Source organism: Pezoporus occidentalis, unplaced genomic scaffold (genome assembly GCF_034315485.1).
Source record: "Pezoporus occidentalis ecotype Australia unplaced genomic scaffold, CSIRO_AGI_Poc_V1 ctg26, whole genome shotgun sequence".
NCBI classification, from domain to species: domain Eukaryota; kingdom Metazoa; phylum Chordata; class Aves; order Psittaciformes; family Psittacidae; genus Pezoporus; species Pezoporus occidentalis.
In genome coordinates this window covers 1,787,181-1,809,116 of record NW_026914502.1, presented here as the reverse complement: position 1 = coordinate 1,809,116, position 21,936 = coordinate 1,787,181, and the positions used below count along the sequence as shown (strand labels likewise).

Sequence of the window (21,936 nt, the reverse complement as noted above, 5' to 3'; positions counted from 1 at the left end):
CATCCTTTCCTTCTTACCAACTGGCACCTGCTTCTTTTCTCTGCCCAGTTAGTTAGCCTTTTGATTCATTGTGGAACATCTCCAGAACAAAATCAGGTAGATGGTTGGAGCAGGAGTTAAACCAACAACCTGGGTAGGAACTTGGAATAGCACTTGGCTATTTTGTGATGTATGGTGAACATGAAGTCAGAGCTGCATGTGCTTTTTGAAGGAAGGCTTCAATAAGTCCTGCTGGTGTTGTTGCCCACTAGACATCTAACCTTCCTAATGCTTGTCTCCTTATCTTTTGTCGTGTCCTTCATGTTGGTACTCACTTTCTCTCTCTTTTCTTTTTTTCCTCTCCATTGTGTTCCTCTTTTGACAGCAACCAGCTACCAAAACTGGGGTAAGTCATCAGGTTTGCTGTTTTACCTTTTCCACCTGAAAATGGTACTGGGCTCTGTCAGTTCATGTCATAAACCTCAGTGTCTCACTTCACACAGTTCCCTAGCAAAGGATCCCTGAAGCCCAGGCAGTTAAAGTAAAGTAGTGTGCTTCAGCCAAATGAAGTTTGTGCGAGTGACAGTTAATGCTTTTCTCATCTTCAAACCCCTCAGATATTACAAGCTCTGAGTGCTTTCAAATCTAATGCATTTTAGTGCTTGTCACTGTCTTTAATAGCCCCTCTCCTACACGCATTCCCTTGGATGTCCTCACATGCCTCACAGCACATGGGAGGATACGGTGATTTCTTTCATGTGCAGATGGCATAAAACACAAAAATCTGCAAAGCAAAACAGTAGAGAGCAGCAAAATGTTTGAGGTCTCTTAAACAATAATTGACTGGCAGTCTTGCTATTATGCCGTTCACACTGTACCCCTATGGTGGAGCTAAATCCGCTCCATCTCTAAGTGAATGCATGGCTGACTTACTTACAATGGACAGCTGAGTTCGTGGCCTGCAGGTTACTCAATAGTATTTCAACCCTGATTTCTAGGGAACCTTGGAGGATCAAATCATTCAAGCAAACCCAGCCCTAGAAGCTTTTGGAAATGCCAAAACTCTGAGAAATGACAACTCCTCACGTTTTGTAAGTCTGTCACAACATGTGTCCTCTTCAACAATGGCCAGTTAATAACGTCTCTGGAATAATCCCTTTGTAAATTGCTTTTCATTTGTCTGCTCAAATGGTTGGTTTTCCACACAGTGTAAGAATAGCACGCTAGGATTTCATCAGGGAAAACTACTGGAAGAATTAAAAAGAAATGTCCACCATGGATAAATGTTTAAAGTGTACAAGATCAGGAGACAAGCAAAGCCTAGCTTTATGAAGTCCTTTGAACAGCAATGGCAGATCTTGCCCAGGACTGCCTCTGCTGCATAGCATTTTTTTCTACCATGGTTTCCATTAACCTAAATTATTCTGTCTCCCTATAATAGCTCGATGTTGTCACTAAGTAAAAATATACCACAGTCCCTGACCCTTCCAACATCTCATCTCTCTGCAGACTTACACCTGCAGTAGTACTCCTACTTTGATTCATGCTGTCTGCCTTTATAGCTGAGTAAGCTGCCCCTGCTTGTCCCCCAGTGCTGACACGACCTTGGGGCTGTCCTCATTTCCATTTGGCTTGTAGGAGAGCCATCCCCTCAGGAGCTCTGCCTCTGCCACATCTGGTTAACGTTGGCTCAGAGGTCCAAAAGGAATGGCACGAGGATGACAGCCTGAGTTTGTAGCCCATGCTTCCCTAACAGATCCAGGGGTGCAGAGGGTCAGAGTTTTTAAGCATCTGTGGAAAGCTACACAGTTGTATATGGAGTTTGTCAGCTGGAACAGAAATTAATTGGTTTAAAATCTGGTGTGATTGAATATGGGAAGTTAAAAGAAAACTCATTTTTTATGAGTTTGGGGGGATGAATGTGCAAATTTAATGGACAGAGCAGAGTAAAATCACAGCACCTTTCTGATGTAAGTAGTTGCATGTAAGTTAGGACTGGAAATGAGGAGTCAAAAAAGGAGCCTGTGTGTCTTATGCCGAGGCTTATTGCTCTGAGTCCAGCACTACAGTAAACCTGCATCATGAAACTGCAAGCTTAGATGCATTCCTATATCTTAGCCTGGCAGATAAGTACACTGTTATCCTTTCCCCACAAGCTGATTACATAGCTGTATGTACAGATTTAGGCTTGGAGAAGTGTAGTGTCATTGTTTGATATCTCTTGTTGAAAATCTGCCTGTGCAGAACCAAGGAGTTAGCATAAGCTGATTCTTTGGGCCAAATGATTGCCTTCAAGCAGCATCCTTTGTTTCCCTCTGTGTATACTATATGCACTAATTAGAATATTCTTCTGTCTGAATTAGGGTAAATTTATCCGAATCCATTTTGGAACCACAGGAAAGCTGTCATCTGCTGATATTGAGATCTGTAAGCAGCAAACTTTCTCCTTTTCAAAAATACAATTGCTCATCTGAAAGTTTGGAGGGCCTTACTCACTGAATTTTCATTTGTGCAACTAGATTTACTGGAGAAATCCCGTGTGATTTTCCAGCAGCCTGGTGAAAGAGACTATCACATCTTCTACCAGATCCTGTCAGGGAAGAAACCAGAGTTACTGGGTAAGTATTACATGGATCCACAGCTTGTAAGAGCCAGTCTGCAGCTGAATAGACAGTGGCTGAGGAGGGGGCAAGCCCATCTGCAGAAAGGCTTTTATGCATCTCCTTGAGGAAACAGAACTTCCACCCTCAAATATATTCTTTCAAAGATGCTGTTCCAATGGCAGCGAGAGAGACCTATTTTCTGTGATATACTGATGCAGGTACCCTATAAAGTGAAGTGTAGTGAAGGAAATGGTGTAGTTCAGTCTGGAGAAAAAGGGGCTGAGGGAGACCTCATCACTGTCTGCAGCACCCTGACAGGAGGTTGTAGCAAGGTGTGTGTCCAGCTCTCCTCCAAGGGAATAAGTGATAGGACAAGGACGTGACCTCAGGTTGTGCCAGGGGAGGTTTAGATTGGATATTAGGAAAAATTCCTTCACTGAAAGGGTTGTCAAGCATTGGAACAGGCTGCCCAAGGAAGTGGTTGAGCCACCAGCCCTGGAGGTGTTTAAAAGACCATGTAGATGTGGTGCTTAGGAACATGGTTTAGTGGTGGACTTGGCAGTGCTGGGGTAACAGTTGGACTCTATGTTCTTAAAGGCTTTTTCTAACCTAAATGCTTCTCTAATATGAGACTCAGGACTTTTAATAGGTAGCAACCTAAAGGGAAAAAACTGTCACACTGAAGGTGTGTAATCCAAGGTCTCAGAACATCCAGAAAATGCTACACCTCCAAAAGCATTTGTGGTGATAAAACTTTAATGATCCGCTATTTTTTCACATATGAGGAGATTGCCTTACAGGTCCATGAAGAAAAGCTAGTTTCCTTTATCTGCCCCAAGTGCCAAAACTGGCATCCTAGCATGTTATGTAGCAAGAGAGAATATGCAAAGCTGGCTGCTGCTGATTACGTGGTGATTACCCGTTTTAAGCTTCCCCTGGCTGAGTGCAGTACCATAGACCTGCCGGGGAAGAGCAGAGAGTAGATGAGGTCTCTGTTCCCATCTCCTAATGCTTTGACTAAAACCTTCAATAGTTATTTAAGTGATGTGGTTTGCTGACTTTAATTCGTGCTTTGATGGAACACATTTCATAAAATACCTTGAAGAGTCACTTTATTGCTCCGCTAAACTCCTACTAAGCCATAGCAATCATAATCTGTTTTGAAGTCTTATTATCCTGATAGTGTGCAGTTAAGTCCCTAACCCTCTTAGCTTTTATGTGGCCTAATTAATGACAATTATGGGAAAGATTTCAAGGAAGCATTGTACTGGATTCCCATGTGAATCCCTGTGCTGGGAAAATATGCCCTTTCTCATAAGCTGTCTGTATATTCTACAAGCACACACCTTTCTGGCCAACAGCAGCATGTCTGCAGGCTCTTGAAGAGGCTGAAACCAATGGAGCCTTCTGTTTTGTAGACAAGAAATATATGTGTTTGTGTACAAACCCCATACAGGTATAAAGGTAGATAAGTATAAATGTAGATAAATGAATACATAACATAATGACTACATAGCAAAGACAGATATAGATAAGAAGATTTTATATACCACATATATTGATAGATACATATTCACGTACCTACGTATTTAGACATACAGGTATGTGTGTATGTATGGAAAAGATTGAAATCTAGAGTAAACCTTGATGTGTTAAATGTGGATGAAACTTTCTGTTCCTTTAAGGAAGCAGGACTCTCCCTGTAGCTTTGGAGCCAGCTAGCTTTCTAGAAAAGAGCTTTACATATGGGGGTTTGATGTGAAGGAAAAGGAAAGAGCAGAGAACCACAGAACCATATTCAGTTTTGTTATTCCAGAGCCAAGTGTCTTCTGAAGGGAGTCCTCGACGTTGCTGTTTTGTGAGTCTGTTGTAAGAGGGGAACCATGCCCGTTGTGTCTGTCTTAGATCATACTAAAATCTTTTTCTCCTCTGCACGTAGATGGGGTTTTTACACCTACTGGCATGCAAGGCAAAGTGAAGAGCTCTATGGGAAACTATAGATTCAGTATATTGCAAAACATACCTAATAGATATGTATGCAGTATTCCCATGGTCTTTTCATTCCTGTTTTCTCTGAATCTTTCTCTTCAGACTGGACAATAGAATGAAAGAGTTAGTTGTTGCCCTCCAGTTGTAAAATACCCCACCAAACCACCAACAAAACAGAAAACTTTATACACAGTTGTGCAGAGACAAATGTATGTCAGATCTTTCAATCTCAGTAATTTTGGGATATTCTGAATGGATGGAGGTTTTGACCTCAGTGGTTCTTTTACAGATATGCTACTGGTATCTACCAACCCATATGACTACCACTTTTGCTCACAAGGGGTAGTTACGGTGGACAACTTGGATGATGGAGAAGAATTGTTGGCAACAGATGTAAGCCTGTATTGATTTCACTTTCTGCTTCATAGATAAGGTGCACATGGAGAGGAAAAGTGCTGGTGGCAGCCTAACTTCTGTCACTGTAACTATTGGACTAAAGTAAAGGCAGCAATGGGTCTTAATTGCATTCATACTATGAAGCATGAGGCCTGATAAACTATTACACTTTTGAATCTGGCCATGTTCCATGTAATGCCCATATATAAGACTATTGTGTCTTATAATTTTGGTGTAGAAAATGCTAGATAGAAGGAGCTCTCCTCCTGCTCCCCAGCCACTGTCGGATCTTCAGGGCGTTCCAGTGGCTGCTTAGTGAGAATAACACCCCTTGGAAGGTTCATCATCTCTGCCATGCAAAGGTAGATTGCAGAGCTGCAAAATGCGATTGCTTTTGAACAGGGAAGTGACAAAATATCTGCATTTCCTTTTCACAGCAAGCCATGGATATTTTGGGATTTGTGCCTGATGAGAAGTCTGGTTCCTACAAGCTCACAGGTGCCATCATGCACTTTGGGAACATGAAATTCAAACAAAGACCCAGAGAAGAGCAGGCAGAGGCTGATGGCACTGAAAGTAAGAATAACACCTAAAATTACTCGTTGCCTTCAGAAGTCTAACATGTATCACGCACTGTCTGGAGGAAGTAGGAGCCTGTTTGCTTTGATCTTGCACAATGTATCTCCTGCTCAGCAGGAGTGCTGTGCTTCATTTGAAGCATTGACTTGCTCAGTGGCGGGTAACCTTACTTAGTAGAAGGGGAATAGACACAAGTCAGAGTAACCCAATTAAATTCCATTTTCGTGACCATTTGAGCAACATGCTTGTAAAAAGTCGTTGCCTTAGCTTTCTTTTTTATGTCTTCAGGTCTTGCTTCTTTACTTCCTCTTGCACTTAAAACTGCCTATAACCAGCACGGAGATAACGTTCTTTTCCCTATACCTGAGGAGTATCTCAACTGTGATTCTTGCAGTAATTGGGGTCTAAAATAGCTAGATGATCTCCATCACAAGGGATAGTACAGGCACACCTGACATAAAGCATTAAAGAACAAGGCCTTTATCTGCTTTTTCTCTGAAGGTGGATATACTTACTGGTTTTTATCTTGGCTAGGCATGTTTCCACTTACAAGTGCAAAGCCAGTTGAAACCTTGTTTCTCTTGATCAGGTGCTGATAAAGCTGCCTACCTAATGGGAATCAACTCCTCCGATTTGATTAAGGGTTTGTTGCACCCTAGAGTGAAAGTTGGCAACGAGTACGTGACCAAAGGTCAAAGTGTTGAACAGGTAAGGAGACACTTTCCGGGTATTTGGATACCTGTCCCTCAAGCCTTGAGGGCTCATCTGTAACATCGCAGAGAGGCAGGCAGCAGCAAGAAGCATTAACATGTGCCTCTGGTACCTGTTCTCATATCCCCCAACTTGGGGAAATAGACAGTGTAAGTGCAGGAAACTGTAAAGGGACTGACAAAGGAATAGTGGCTGGCACTGCCTTTGATAGAGTTGTTTTTCTGATGTGTTAGTAGCAGCAACTGAAGGAAACCAGGTGCAGTAAAACCACATGAGAACTGACATCTAATTCTAGATGAGGACAGTAATCTGGAAGAGTTGAGCCATGGATTATTTATTCGCTCATCATTCTTTCATTATTCCCATGATTTTAAACTCTTAGTGACCTCTATCAGCTAAAGGCAATATCCACTTAAAGGTACCTCTTAATTTAGGAGACAAAAGTCATTGGTTGGTACTGCTGCTGCTGTAGCCATGTCATAGAAAATGCTGCAGCATTTTGGTTGCAATGAAAATTATTCAAAGACAGGCTGTGGTACAGGCTCAGAAACCAGAAAACTGCTATAGAGAGGTCTGTCCTATTGGTGTAGTTGTTCATAGGCTAAAGAAGAGACTTCTGACAGACTTTCCCTATTGCCTGATTATGCCATAACATCCCTCAAAAATTAGAAGCACATGGCAATAAGCGACCTGAGCACAGATCTCCCCTATTTTGGCAGTAGTAATGGACAGCATGGCTGGTATCCAGCCTGTGAGCTTCCTGGTACCTAACTTCCATGGTAACGTAAGAGATGAAAACAGTTGCAACTTGCTTTCCAGCTGTTTCCCAAGAGTTACTTTACTACCACTTTATGTACATGTTAGTATACATACACATACTTAACAATGTGAAGAAAAGTCAGCATAGATAATAGGAGAAGCTGTCAGTAGTATTAAGCATGCCTTAGTAATTGTAAGAACCACGGTGAGACTTCATTTAAACCGTAAGCAGGGATTGAAATAAGCTACTGCTCTGAAATCCTTGTGTTCCACAGTGAATTCTGTACCACTCAGTGATATTTTTTAATACCTATTTTAGGTTTTGTATGCTGTTGGAGCCTTATCTAAGGCAGTATACGATCGAATGTTCAAATGGTTGGTGGTCCGTATCAACAAGACCCTGGACACTAAGCTGCCACGACAGTTCTTCATTGGAGTCCTGGATATTGCAGGGTTTGAAATCTTTGATGTGAGTATTAATGAGTGAGGACATGTTGGAAGGATGTAAAAGGTACCAAATGCTAGCTCTTGGGTGGGTATTTCTTTTTCTATATGAACAGAAGGCAAAATGGTGAGAAAGGCCTTAAAGCAAATAGTGTGTATAATTTTACAAGGGTTTTTCCATGAATAGATGGAGAAAACACTGAGCATTTAGCACAGCTGGACAGGGTGATGGTTTCTGGGGAGGAAGAGGGTGATAATCTTTAGCAAAGACAAAGCATATTGCATGCTTTGGGCTGTGTTTAGGCGAATGCATTGTTCCCTCTGTTTCTCTTTGAGAGAAAGCACCTTTTATAAGGTGTGATATTTCTTCCTTTTTGTATCTCAATATGAGAGCTGTATCTTCACCCCAATATAAGAAATTACTGTTTTACAGTGAGAACAATCATTCACTGGAACAACCATTCCAGAGATTTGGTAAAGTCCCCATCACTGGAATTTTCAAGATGTGATATTACAGGGTGCTATAAAATCTGATCTAGGCCCCCTTAACCACAGAAGGTTGGACCAGATGATCTTTTGAGGTCCCTTCCAACCTGGGCATTTCTGTGATTGCATCATCATTGTAAAGAACTGTATGTGAGAAAAACACATCACAACTTCTTTTTCTCAGAATCTATGCCTGAAGTGCTTCGTGCTGTTGCTGCTGTGTGTTGCTCTCTGTATGCAGCAGAGCAAAGGCCGTGTTGGCTGCGCTTTACAGGACTGGTGTGGCATGCTGCTGAAGGAAAGGCATGTGCATCCTTGAGAGACCTGATCAAACCTGGGCATCCTCACACTTTGGAGGACAGTATATGATGCAGCCATCAGCCTGCTACTGAACTCCCTCCTGCTTTACCTTTGGTGTTAGGCCAGTAGTTTCTCAACCAGTTACTGTTTAGCAGGTTTTAGATGTAAACAGTTTCCTTCTTGCTGTTCCACCAAGCCTTTACTGTAGTTAACTGTGGTGCGAATGCTTCTTTTTTATCTCCTGCAGTTTAACAGCTTTGAGCAGCTCTGCATCAATTACACTAATGAGAAACTGCAACAGTTTTTCAATCATCACATGTTTGTCCTGGAGCAAGAAGAGTATAAGAAGGAAGGCATTGATTGGGTATTTATTGATTTTGGCATGGACCTGCAGGCCTGCATTGATCTGATTGAGAAGGTATGTACAGGAGCACTAAGGTGTATTTACTGAATTGGTTTTCTTCATGATACTTCCTTGGAAATGCCCTCAAGGCCCAGTGAACAGAGCAGAATAAACAGCAGGACAAGTTTCTTGCCTTTGTACATGCAGTAGAGAATTAAATTAAAATCAGTGTTTATGGCATTTGTGGCTACTTGGCTTTACCTCTGTAAGTTTGCCTTAGAGAGCCAACAGTAACCACAAGCTTTAACTGTTAATTTGTATGGCTGCATAATCTTCCTTGGTTTTTACTTTTGCCTTTCTCTGTGCCTACTATCTTCCATTTACTTTGTTTCACATATCCTTAACATCAGACTTGCTTGTCAGCTTTTCAGGGCAAATGCTGTGTTTCAGTCGCATGCCCTGTCCCTCTCCCTGTGAGGTTCCCATTTCCTACGTTACGTGTTGATGTGTGAAGTCCTTTGTGCTCTTCCTAGCCTGGAACTATTGCTTCCTTCTCACTACTTCCCTGCTGTAGAATATGCCTTTCTTTTTCCCTTCTTTGTGAGTCTAATGTGGTCCTGGTGGGGACAGCTGTCCGTCGCTGTGCATCTTTCTGCCATGTCTTATGGCATGCATCTAACCTTGCTGATCCGTGAGGAAAAGTGGAATTCTAAGTCTTGCATTAGCAGGACATTTGGAATAGCTGGAGGAGAAAGGCTAATTATTAAGTGCCTTTTTTATCACCATCACTGGAGTAGGACACCTGCACGTGGTCCTAGTCCCTCAAACAACCTGTCTGGTGCTAGAAAGTTTGATAATCTTTTCCTCCAACATGGATGCTAAAATGCTAGTTAGTCCAACTGTCCTGGAAGGTAAATCAAACCCTTTCTGGAAGTCATCATAAAGCCTCCTAAGGCAAACGTGGCATAAAGAATAGTGAAAGGTGTGGTTACTATTTTAACAGAACAGACAAAGGCTTCCTCCTCTGGTATAAGAAGAAATCTTGGAGGCTTAAAATTCCATCAGATCAAACCTAAAGGCTGCACTGCTGCTGAAAGCAGGCAGCCTTAGCATTTTCCAACAAAGATGTTCTTAAATCCACAGCCATTGGGAATCCTGTCTATCCTTGAAGAGGAATGCATGTTCCCGAAAGCTACAGATATGACGTTCAAAGCCAAACTCTATGACAATCATCTTGGCAAGTCACCTAACTTGCAGAAGCCCAGGCCCGATAAGAAAAGGAAATACGAAGCTCACTTTGAACTTGTTCATTATGCTGGTTCAGTAAGTTCCTCTGCTGCTGGGTAGACTTTGCATTAGAGGTCTTTCAGGTGGGGTTTGGCCCATAGCACACAACAAGGGAGGGTGGGAATGATGAAGAGGGGAAAAGAGGAATAAAAGCAGACATCTACTCTCTCTGCACAAGTACTGCAACACAGTAAGATGCCACCAGACTCCAGGATACCTGGTCCTTGGATACACAAATAAAACAGACTGAGGAAGGCTAATAGCTGAAAATATGCCTGCCCTTGACTTTATCACTTTTCCTATAATCACATTAAGACTAGTGATTAAACAGCAGCAGCGTCTACTTTCCATCTTGGTTCCCTATACGAATGAACTGAGTGATTTCTGCCTGATTTCAGGGAGGGGTAGAAAAACAGGGAAGAAAAAAAAAAAAGAGGTTTGCTATCACTTTTTATTCACATTAGGACCAGTGTGTAAAAGTAGCAAAAGGAAACATGGTTAAGTCTGCTGGCAAGGTTTTATGGACAGGTCCAGTGATGATGGAGTAAATGGGAACACAATCCAGAACCAAACCTGAGCCAAACCCTGGCCAGTTTCAAAGCTCTGTTTGCAGAGCAGATGGGCTGAAAGATTTAGAGATGGATACAGGAAATTTTTTGTCCAGCTGGAGCTGAGATGAAGCCTGAGCAGAGCTGGAGCTTTCCTGATGCCATTAACTTCAAATTACAATTTAACATGAAGCTAATTTTGTGTTTCATAAGCAAAATACTGCCCACCTTGGTCTTTATCTGTAGTTGTTAATGTATTCAGTAAAGAAAATTAGGATTTCTATCCCCTTGTGACACTAATAATGGAACATATTTTCCCACTAAATGGAGCTGTGGCGGAGTGCTGAAGTTGGATTTTTAATCATTAAGTTCCTGTCAGAAAACCTTAATTATTCCACAGTAGCATGCTGCTGCGAAGTGGAATTATTGCTTGTGCATTTCACACTTCAGCACTTATTAGGAGGGATCCTGGGATGCTGATGACATGTGGTATCTCTACAGCCAACTGCATGGAGTCCATGAGATGGAGGGACCATATAGTTATGAAGGGGTATGTGGGATTCAGATGGTAATTATTAGGAAGAGAGGTTTGGGAATTAGGAAGCAAAGAACTGGAGGGGAAGTGAGGGAAAAATGGGTTGCTGGCACCGCTCTGAGTGCAGCACTTCACCAAGGCTCATCAGCTTCAAGGCAAACCATAAGGAACTACTGGCTGCTGTGAAGGGGAACATTTGCAACCTCTGGTTTCTTTCCGATTCGTTGTAGGTTCCCTATAACATCATTGGGTGGCTCGAGAAGAACAAAGACCCACTTAACGAAACTGTAGTAGGAATCTTCCAAAAATCATCTAACAAACTCCTGGCGAGCTTGTTTGAAAGCTATGTTGGCGCTGACAGCGGTAAGCAGAATCAACTCGTATGGGGCGTCTTTTGTTTCTGGGATGTGTGCTCAGGAATTAATTTCAGAAACAATTCTCTCCACTGCAATTGACTCGGTGCTCAATGAGGCAGTGACTAATTATTCAGATTCTCACAGCATCTGTAGGAGTTTGCCAGTTAGACCAAGGAGGCCATTAACTCAGCTAGTTTGAATGCGTAGTAGCTCAGAGCAGTCTTGGCAAGGATCTCTGTGTGTTGTGAATGCTCCAGTGGGGGAGCTGGAGCATGCAAGTGTTCAGATACGCAGGCAAGTGTTGCACAAGATGTTTTGTACAGAAATGCCTATGAAGTAGACGAGCTCTGGTTTCCCACACTTGTGGTGCTCCTTGCTCTCCGCCCTGAATTGAAGATAAAATAAAAAACAAAACAAAAAAACTTTGGAATATTTTGTTGGATTTTGTTGGATTAGTGGCAAGTACGCACTTGGAAGTACCCGAACACCACTCCATGCTGGCCAAAGCAGATTTTGCTAATACAATCTTCTCTTTTGCCCCCTGTTGTTTGTTTGACGAGATTAATTTATGTCTAAGAATGTATTTAAGCTGTATGCATTACACAAAACTCTTTTATTTGTGAGAAGTCAAGTAGCTAGCATCCAGAAAATTGATCCTAAGTGAATTGGACTGCCATTCATTACAAAGATGTAGCTCTTAATGTCCTGAAGTTGCAATCACTTGCAGCCTATTTATTAGTAATCTCATATCTATAGATGTTGTTGTCATGAATCATAAGACACTTTCCGAGGAAGGAAGCAGGCTGCAGACCTTGTAATGTGAATAAGAGATGGAGCTGAATGCAAATAACAAAACCCCTGCCACTAGCAAAGTCTTGCAACTTACTAGCTGCCTACTTGCCTGGGGATATTCCTGTCTGTCAGAATACTACCTTGCTTTTCTTCAGCATCAGGAGAAAAGAACAGCCTGTGCAGATTAGCCTCTTCCAGTCTCAGCAGTGTCACTTTCAAATGGGAGAAAGGCTGTGGATAATTGCATCAAGCACATTGCACTCTTCACTCCTTTTCTGTTGACTACTGTTGACAAGTGACAGAATGCCAGACCTCCTGGGAATGATCTAATAGTCCGGTGTCTAGAAAGCCACAGCAATCGCTGTACATTTCTGGGTCACGTTTGGCTCCTGTGAAACTTGGTAAATGTCATGTCAGGAGCTAGCGTTCTTTTAGAGGATCAGAGTGATTTTGACTCTGCAGCTGTAAGCAAAATTCAAGGGAGGTAAGGTTACTATATTTAATATTACAAATATTCATTTTCCTCTATTCTAGACAAATGTTACTTGTGCAAGTTCAGTGTCTGTATAGCAGACACATGAGGATCGGTGTCTATACAGTACAATGTACAGTCTAGATTTTCCATGAGCATTGCTGTTCTTCAGCCTTTTCTCCATCACCTCACCCTACAGGCTGTTTCACGAACTCTGAATACCTTCACTTCGTTAAAAGTTGTTTTTCTGCCTTATTCATATTTATGGACTTCCTGCATGACAAGTGATGCTTTGTAGATCTGAGATGCAAATGCAAACCAGAAAGCTTGCAGGGGTCTGACAAAAATCCCAAGCATGGACAGAGAGCTGCAGACTTGGGCTATATCACATTTGATGTTCAGAATGTTTCGTATAGTACTTGAGCAATCAGAGCCACCAAGTCATTAGCTGTGCCTTGCATCCAAAGGGAATTGCACTATTAGAACAGTTTGTCTCCCATGCCCTGCCTGCCCCCCCTTACTGAGATGGAGACTGTGACTTTTTTAATCCCTTTTTCTTTCCCTCTTAGCTGACCAGGGAGGAGAAAAGAAACGCAAGAAAGGTGCTTCCTTCCAAACAGTGTCCTCATTGCACAAGGTTTGTTTGTCTCTCCCCACCTGGTGGTTTTTGTTAAGACAATACATTGGAGCGTTAAGGATTGTAATGGACCAAAAAATTTACATCCTACATCAGAATTTGATTCAGGGCCTGGGTTGTTTGCCTTGGCTAAGTGAATACGGTTATTAAAGCTCCATGTATTAGGGGTTGCTCCATTTTTATCTTCTTTGAGCATTCATGAGATTAAGTGGGGTTTATTCTATTAGAGAAAACATCACAAAATGTTGTGAACAAACTTTATCATTTATTCTGTGGCTTATATCTTCATGTATGTCTTTGGAATAGGAACTGATGACAAGTAATTTCCCAGTACCTATCTGGTTACTGATTGTAATTGGATCTTAGGGTTAGAGCAGTCATGGGAAATAAAAGTTGTTGAATGGAGTGGCACAAAGCCTCTTTTTTCCTAAGCAGTTCCCTTCTACTGGGACTGGCACATGCTCCTAGGGGAAGCTGTTGCTAGGACCATGTGTGCAGAAAAATGGGGCCTGTAGTTTACCATTAGCACCATTTCTTACAGGTAACACTGAAGAAGCTGTAATGTAGGTAAATCTCAGGTAGGGAAGGAAGTAGTTACCTTCCACTAGTCATGCCATTCTATCTTGTTTGGAGGTACTCCTTCTGAAGGGAAATCACAGGAAATTGAGACCTGTATCTTACCACTTGAAGAAGTGTAAAGATAACTAAGCATCACTCAGGCAGTAATTTAATACTCCCCAAATAGAAGAGCTGTTACTTTCCAGCACATGAGGAACTGCTAGCTGCTAAGCTCAGGTTGAATCATTTGTCATCCTTACTGAGGGTGGATGTGAACAGGCAAAAATGCAGTTGGCTTTACAGAAATGCTCTGCAGGATGATACTGCATCTTGCTTGCTGTTCATCTGGTTTCTGACATTTCTGGGGTTATAAGCAGAACATGTCTTCTTAAGGCTCTGCTAAAGCTGATGTGGATTCCTATAATTAAGTCAATTCATACTTTGGTTTAATTGAACAGATTTATGTGTAATAATTTTGGTAAGCTTCTAATTTTGTTGGAAGATATTTAGAAATATGACTAACAAACTTAACAACCAATAAACCAAGGAAATAAGTGTTTGGAATCCCACTAAACCACCGAAGCTAATTGTGTTTTTCATATGTCTGTTCTAGGAAAATTTAAATAAGCTGATGACTAACCTAAAATCTACATCCCCTCACTTTGTACGATGCATTATCCCCAATGAATCAAAAACTCCAGGTATGGAAAACAAAACAGTCTTAAAACTTTGTATATTCTAACTATGTCATTCCACTACTTAGTACAAAGTCACCAGATTGTATTTACATACTGTCTGTGTCGTTCACCTTATGCAGTGGTGTTGCTTTTTCAGGAAGTGACACCTCACATTTTCCAGTTCCTTCAGTGAAATGGAGATCAAGCCCTGTGGAGAAGCTCCAGTAATTTAGCCTTGTTTTTTCCCTGTAGGTGAAATGGATGCTTTCCTCGTCTTGCATCAGCTCCGCTGTAATGGTGTCCTGGAAGGCATCCGCATTTGCCGTAAGGGTTTCCCAAACAGGGTGCTTTATGCTGACTTCAAACAAAGGTAACGCAGAGCTGTGTTGTCTCCTGTCCTAACCCATCAGTCAAAATAAGCAAAGCACATCTTTGCATTTTTATCTTGAGGTATTTTATTCCATTCAAGGTTATTTTCTATTCAGCTTGCCTGAACATGGAAGGCAGAATTCTGCTCTTGCTTGTGTCTGTGTAGATGCAAAGTAGGAAATCACCCTGATTTTATGTTAATTTTAAATTACTGTTTTTTAGGTGGGTTTGTTGTTTTTGTTTTTTTTTAAATTTGGGCTAAGATTGGGGGTGGGCAAAGCATAATCTAGGCCAGTTTTTACTCATTGCTCATCTGTTCTAAACAGATACCGCATTCTGAATCCGGGCGCAATCCCAGAGGATACATTTGTGGATAGCAGAAAAGCTGCTGAAAAACTGCTGGCATCTTTAGATGTCGACCATAACCAGTATCGTTTTGGACACACCAAGGTAACCAGCAAAGACCATCATTGCTTATGTAAAGAGAAAAGTGGGAGACCTAGTATCCAATTTGCAGAATAGACATTATACAGTTTCTGGTGGTGGCGATTAATGAAGAGTTAATAATACAAGAAGCCAGCAATACAGCAGCAAAGTGATACTACTTTTAAGCTGTGATAGTGGAAATTCATTTCTTTGGCTCAAGCTTCCATGAAGCTTATATTACAGGAACACTAAAAGTGGATGCAGCAACAGCTGATGCTCTGTGCCTCACCCTGCATAAGACAATAGCTGATGTAATATATATAATATAATCTAGGTACAATCAAACAGAGATGGACCACAAAATGAGCTGCAGATTTTGAAATGAGGCCATGTGCAATTATGACACGATCCTATTAGCAGGGATCTCTGGAGTTGGGAGTTGTGGTTCGGCTGACCTGCTCTGAACCTTGCCACTGTTGAAAAGTACTGTGGCAATAAAATTGTAGCAATAAAACACTTTGGCCTATTCAAAGCTGGGGAGATGAGACCTGGTTTTAAAGTATCTTTGGACCTGTACATTGCAGTCCCTGGTGTAAGTAGTATTTGGCCCTCTCTACTCTTTGACTTTATGTTGTGTCAATAAAAATACCATTCTTCTGAAGGATTTCAGTAAGGTCTGTGTAACTCAAGAACTCAGTCTCTAGCTATGGTGAAATGACATCTGTGTATGTACCAGGTGTTCTTCAAGGCTGGTCTCTTGGGCCACCTGGAAGAAATGAGGGATGAGAGACTGGCAAAAATCTTGACAATGATCCAGGCAAGAGCTCGTGGCAGACTGATGCGGATTGAGTATCAGAAGATAGTGGAGCGCAGGTATGAAGGCACCTCCTTAAATCTTAGTGGATGATAGTCATTACCATTTAATTATGTGTTGAATAAAGCCATTATTACAGTCCCTAAGGCTATAGCTAACCCTAAATTAAAGGTCTAAAGTGGATGTGTGATAAAAGTGATAGCAACTGTATGATAATTGCCTGCAATTCCGGTGAAAATCAAGAGAGATGGAGGAAGTTTCTTGTATAGCTTGGAACTCGGTACAAGTTTCTAATATTATTGAGAACAAAGCCATAATACTGACTGAAAATGAAAAAAGATGAATCTCACTTTATCAAAGCATGCTAAGCTTTAGGGAATTGTGTTTGTTTCCTTGAACCAGGGATGCCCTTCTTGTAATTCAGTGGAACATCCGCGCTTTTATGGCTGTGAAGAACTGGCCCTGGATGAAGCTTTTCTTTAAGATCAAGCCTCTTCTGAAGACCGCAGAAACTGAAAAGGAGATGGCCAATATGAAGGAAGAGTTCTTGAAGCTGAAGGAAGCCCTGGAAAAGTCAGAAGCCAGGAGAAAGGAACTTGAAGAAAAGCAAGTCTCTCTAGTACAGGAAAAAAATGATTTGCTTCTCCAGCTCCAAGCTGTGAGTAGACATGTGCATTCATACGTTTATGGTGTTCTTTGAAACTCAAAGGCTTACAGACCAAAGTGTTAGTGCAATCCAATTAAAATAAGCTGTTGCTCGTGTGAAATGTTCTAGCATATAACCAGGTGGGTTAGCAATGCAGATCTTAAGAGGTTCTGTTCAAGATAATGGCCATGGCAGTTAGATATGGAAGAGTCTTATATGTCACTAGCCATGTTTACCGTTGTCTCATCCTGCTCCACTAATTACTTGTCAGCTTTGTCTCCTGAAATCAGGAGTACAAAATTTTCCTTATGCTTCTCTGTAGCATGGGATCAGACTCTTTGGATCAGACTCTCTGACCGCTTACAGGATAAGGGGACAAATGGGGCATTAAAAAGGCCAGGCAGTCACTGCTGTCCTCTTCCTTGTGCCACACCAGGAGCAAGACACTCTGGCAGATGCTGAGGAACGATGTGACTTGCTGATTAAATCCAAGATTCAGCTGGAGGCCAAAGTCAAGGAACTGACGGAGCGGGTTGAGGATGAGGAAGAGATGAATTCTGAGCTGACTTCTAAGAAGAGAAAATTGGAAGATGAGTGCTCTGAGCTCAAGAAGGATATTGATGATCTGGAAATAACACTTGCAAAAGTAGAGAAAGAGAAGCACGCTACTGAAAACAAGGTACCTTTAGGACTTCACCTTGTATTTAAAAGGTGTTGGGTATAGATTCAAAAGAGGTTGGGTATGGATTACCTTTATAAGGAGAGCTACCAGTCTTCTGATGGTTTTACACTGACTGTTACACAGGCCACACTGAAGGATCAGTATATGCACAGTTATTAGACCTTATAAGGGAAAAGGCATTAATTCTGAGCCCTAAGTTTCCCTTTTTCTGGAGTGAGTTTTGCTGCATTTCAGCTAAGGAATTATGTCTAGTTTGTGCATATAATTTTCTGCTGTAACAATGAGTTCTTCCAGTTCTTCTTCTCAGAGCCTGTAAATGTAAAGCTCATCTCCCACTTCTCCCAGAGAGAATCAGAGGCTGGACTCCAGCACAATGAGGGTGACACTGAAAAGAATTTAGTATATTTGAAAGAATGTACTAAATCCACAAGAACTGGCACACATCGGCTCCCTGATGGCAATTTCACTCAAAAATCCACAGGGGGGCAAGGAAGGAGAGATCCCTTTCTTCCCATTGTCTTCCTGCATGCAAGTTCAGTACAGACAGTCATTTGAGCCAGGTTATAATAACCCCTTGCTTCAAAGGCCTACCAATACACCTTCCTTTCTCACAGGTCAAAAACCTGACAGAAGAAATGGCGACTCTTGATGAGAATATCAGCAAACTCACTAAGGAGAAAAAGTCCTTGCAGGAAGCTCATCAGCAGGTTCTGGATGACCTACAAGCAGAGGAGGACAAGGTCAACACGCTAAGCAAAGCTAAAGTGAAACTGGAACAGCAAGTGGATGATGTAGGTTGGCTCTACCTTCATGTTTTCCCAAGCTTGCTTGTCCAGCACTTAACAATTTTCCTGAGTCTGGAATGCTGCAGAACTTTGTCCTGTTTTCCTGTCCTTTGAGAAATAATCGATTTAGAAATGCAGTCCATGTACTGTCTGTAAAAGGTATAATTACAGGAATGCTATAAGACATTATCTGTGTAGTTCAGCCTCTGAAGGGAGTGCAGTAACAAGGGGAAATCCACTCCGTTTGCATTAGCAGTGTAACTAGCGTGAAGTCAAACGGAACTTTGCTAGTAAGAGAATTGTAATGCTTGCTCAAATGTAAAGCATGGATAACCCTTATGTTATATTATTTCCATAGCCCATATGCCCACTGGCTGCTAGAAAACAAAAAATGCTAATTGGAATGCTTGTACTCAAGTACTTCTGCTTTGCAACTTGCTAGAGCTCAGCACAAAACCCAGCTCAGCATACATCTGACTGTTGTAAACCATCTGTGTTCAATATCCTTCATAAGTTACTTTGTTCCTAAAGCTTGAGGGCTCACTTGAACAAGAGAAGAAAGTGAGGATGGATCTAGAAAGGGCCAAACGCAAACTGGAAGGGGATCTGAAGCTGACCCAAGAGAGTGTCATGGACTTGGAGAACGATAAGCTGCAGATGGAAGAAAAGCTAAAAAAGTAAGAGACTGTTTCTGTTATACAAAATAAAGCAATGAAAGCAGTTTCAGAGCCTTCAGTGTCACCCTGCTCTGATGGTGGTAAAAGGAAATTCCACAACGAGTGTGGAGCCAAGGAGGGAGGGAAAAGTCACTCTTACTTGTGCGCGGTATGCCTGAAACATTCCAATTCATGAAGCTTTCCACCACTGGAAAGAAAAAGGTTACTTATGTTTTTCAGTCTCTAAGTAGTTGTTCACACTCACTAGCTATGACAGTAAGACCTGATGGTTATATTTATGACACAAAGAATCAGAAATATATTGCCCAAATGCATGCAGAGTCTTGCCTTGGAAATCTCCGCTCAGAGGAAGATGTGCTTTCCTGCAAATCAGCAGGAAATACATGGGTTTGCTTTAGTTTTCAGATGAGTTAAAAGTTTTATTGAGCAACTCCTTAAAAATTGCAGAAGCCTAACTTGAAACTACAGGGAGAACTGTCACTGTGGAATTTTCCTTTCCATGGCAGGAAAGAATTTGAAATGAGCCAGCTGAATTCCAAGATAGAAGATGAACAAGCTATTGTGATGCAGCTGCAGAAGAAGATCAAGGAACTTCAGGTTAGCTTGCTTCTTTCTCATATATCTTAGGATGTTTCTGTTTGTGCTTCACTGAAGGGCTTTGCAGAGATATTTTCATAGCTAGCTGCAGCTCAGCTTGGAGATTCAAAGTGCTGCAACTCCACAGCTTCCCAGACCACTCCTTTTCCCCTCAGGATGCTTGCTCTATAGTGGTTCTGTCCCAGTAGTAGACATATGACCACAGAATGCTAGAGGTTTTAAGCAAAGGCTGGAAGGCTCTGGTGTTGTGTTTTAAGCAAACAATGTTGTTCCAAACAATATTGTACCCTCATGGACCTGAGGGTAGATGCAGCAGTGATAAGCATGGCTTTGAAATTTAGGGGAAGAACTCAAATGCACAGGAAATTCTCAACTGAAATGACAAGGCCAAAGAAAGTCAGCACAGTCCAGACCTAATGTCTTGACCCAAAGCTCTGCTTGTTTGTCAATAAAGAACATTTGCATAAATTGGTCATAAAGTATGTCATATGGTCAAAATAAATGTCATAAAAAAAAAAGACTGCTGCCAATGAATATTCATTATTCAAGCAATTCTACACATTGCTGTATCTGAAATCCTGTCTCAATGCTCCTAAAGAGAAGTTATTTTGGTCACAGAACCTTTAAAATGGGAACAACGAGTCCCTTTTAGTGACAATTTGTTGCTGCTACTCCTACTATCAATCAGCTTCTCTCCTGTACTTCAGCTAAATGTCAAATACCTGAGTGTAAAGTCAATGCACTAGACCTGTATGTCCTGAACTACATCCTGTAGAGCAATCCACTGTGAGAAAGATGTGACTCATCATCCTTAGTCTAGTTTAAGATCTGATTTCCAGGCACAAATGGCCAAGTCCTTTGCCTGCTGTACTCCTGTGTTGTAAAGCATGGGCTGGCAGAGGGTTTAACTTCAGGGGAAGTTTAGATTGGATATAAGGAGGAAATTCTTTCCTGTTAGGGTGCTGAGGCACTGGAATGGGTTGCCCAGGGAAGCTGTGAATGCTCCATCCCTGGCAGTGTTCAAGGCCAGGTTGGACGAGGCCTTGGGTGATACGGTTTAGTGTGAGGTGTCCCTGCCTATGGCAGGGGGGTTGGAGCTGGATGATCTTAAGGTTCTTTCCAACCCTAACTATTCTATGGTTCTAATTTGTAAGGTTCTTCATGGTCTTATGGGAATCATCATGAAGGCCACCAAAGGTGTTTGTGTCTCTTTTGTAGGCTCGCATAGAAGAACTAGAAGAGGAGCTGGAGGCAGAAAGAGCTGCTCGAGCCAAGGTGGAAAAGCAGAGATCGGATCTGGCCCGAGAGCTGGAGGAGCTAAGTGAGCGCCTTGAGGAGGCTGGTGGAGCCACGGCTGCCCAGCTGGAGATGAACAAGAAGCGTGAGGCAGAGTTCCTGAAGCTGCGGCGGGACCTCGAGGAGGCCACGCTGCACTACGAAGCCACGGCTGCCACCCTGAGGAAGAAGCACGCAGACAGTGTGGCTGAGATGGGGGAGCAACTGGACAACCTGCAGCGGGTCAAGCAGAAGCTGGAAAAGGAGAAAAGCGAGCTGAAGATGGAAGTGGATGATCTGTCGTCTAACATGGAGCAGATGGTCAAGGGAAAAGTAAGGGTCCTGAGGCTCCCCAAACCCCTAAAGGTCATGTGTAGCTGAGGTTGGTCTGAAGCTTTCCCAGGGTAGCTGATAGGGCTTCTAATCACTGTACATGCTCAGAGGAGGGATTTTAATCTGGGTCGGGGTCTTCCTGACCTGTGGGTGGGATTTTTAGTACTATAAAGAAGGCAGTTTACTTCAGGGCACCTTCAACTTGGCAGAAGTTGGTTCTTTTGCCAAGCTGTTTAATCAAATGGTCACGTTGCCAAGCTGTCAAAGAACTCATCCTTGGTGCTACCAATCCTATGTGTTCTACTTTGAAACAGGACCAGGACCTGGTTTTACTCATGAATTCCTTATTGTTAGAGGTCATCTTGACCCAAGATGCAGTAACTGTGACTATGAACCGCAGGTGTACAATATAGATTATATCAATCCTTCCTTTGGTTCACAGTTTCGACATGTTAGCAAGGAGTGCAAAGCAAGGCTCGCGTGACTACCATGTGTATTTTTACTTCCTATGGCTGAATTCTGGATTTTGTTTCCTGATTAGACAGTCTTGGTAGCTTTCAGAGCATTCTAAAGAGTTCTTTCAGTGCAAGTGGTGAAATTTCAGTATTCTGCGAGTTAGAAAGCTGTAATCAAACTCAATTTATGATAAATAGCAATTAAAGCAGAATCAGTAGAGCAATTTTCATTGGAGGTGATTTTCCCATCTAGCAATTATGAGGAGGCTATGCCCCAACCTCATAGCCACGTGATTGCTTCTGAAGTTCTTGCAGACTCATTTTACACTGCTGCTTCCATTCAGAGCACACTTCAGGGAAAACAAAGGGGGAAAGGTGGTCTGATGGGGAGTCCCCTGGCCTGGGACTGTAGACACAGGGATCCTA

General features: G+C 42.1%; 1 protein-coding gene across 2 annotated transcripts in view; it reads left to right on the top strand.

Moving 5' to 3' along the window:
• Window positions 1–21,936, top strand: part of MYH15 (myosin heavy chain 15) — an 89,647-nt gene that overhangs the window by 10,305 nt on the left and 57,406 nt on the right. For both annotated transcript variants that reach the window (XM_062623900.1, XM_062623899.1), the window contains exons 8-29: window positions 365–385; window positions 978–1,070; window positions 2,343–2,406; window positions 2,499–2,597; window positions 4,861–4,964; window positions 5,405–5,543; window positions 6,136–6,254; window positions 7,336–7,485; window positions 8,494–8,664; window positions 9,733–9,912; window positions 11,190–11,322; window positions 13,149–13,216; window positions 14,388–14,475; window positions 14,704–14,821; window positions 15,147–15,270; window positions 15,983–16,119; window positions 16,463–16,718; window positions 17,143–17,385; window positions 18,003–18,179; window positions 18,705–18,850; window positions 19,357–19,447; window positions 20,666–21,055. In XM_062623900.1, the coding sequence (XP_062479884.1) occupies window positions 365–385; window positions 978–1,070; window positions 2,343–2,406; window positions 2,499–2,597; window positions 4,861–4,964; window positions 5,405–5,543; window positions 6,136–6,254; window positions 7,336–7,485; window positions 8,494–8,664; window positions 9,733–9,912; window positions 11,190–11,322; window positions 13,149–13,216; window positions 14,388–14,475; window positions 14,704–14,821; window positions 15,147–15,270; window positions 15,983–16,119; window positions 16,463–16,718; window positions 17,143–17,385; window positions 18,003–18,179; window positions 18,705–18,850; window positions 19,357–19,447; window positions 20,666–21,055 (3,111 nt within the window). The remainder of the gene's footprint in view (window positions 1–364; window positions 386–977; window positions 1,071–2,342; window positions 2,407–2,498; window positions 2,598–4,860; window positions 4,965–5,404; window positions 5,544–6,135; window positions 6,255–7,335; window positions 7,486–8,493; window positions 8,665–9,732; window positions 9,913–11,189; window positions 11,323–13,148; window positions 13,217–14,387; window positions 14,476–14,703; window positions 14,822–15,146; window positions 15,271–15,982; window positions 16,120–16,462; window positions 16,719–17,142; window positions 17,386–18,002; window positions 18,180–18,704; window positions 18,851–19,356; window positions 19,448–20,665; window positions 21,056–21,936) is intronic.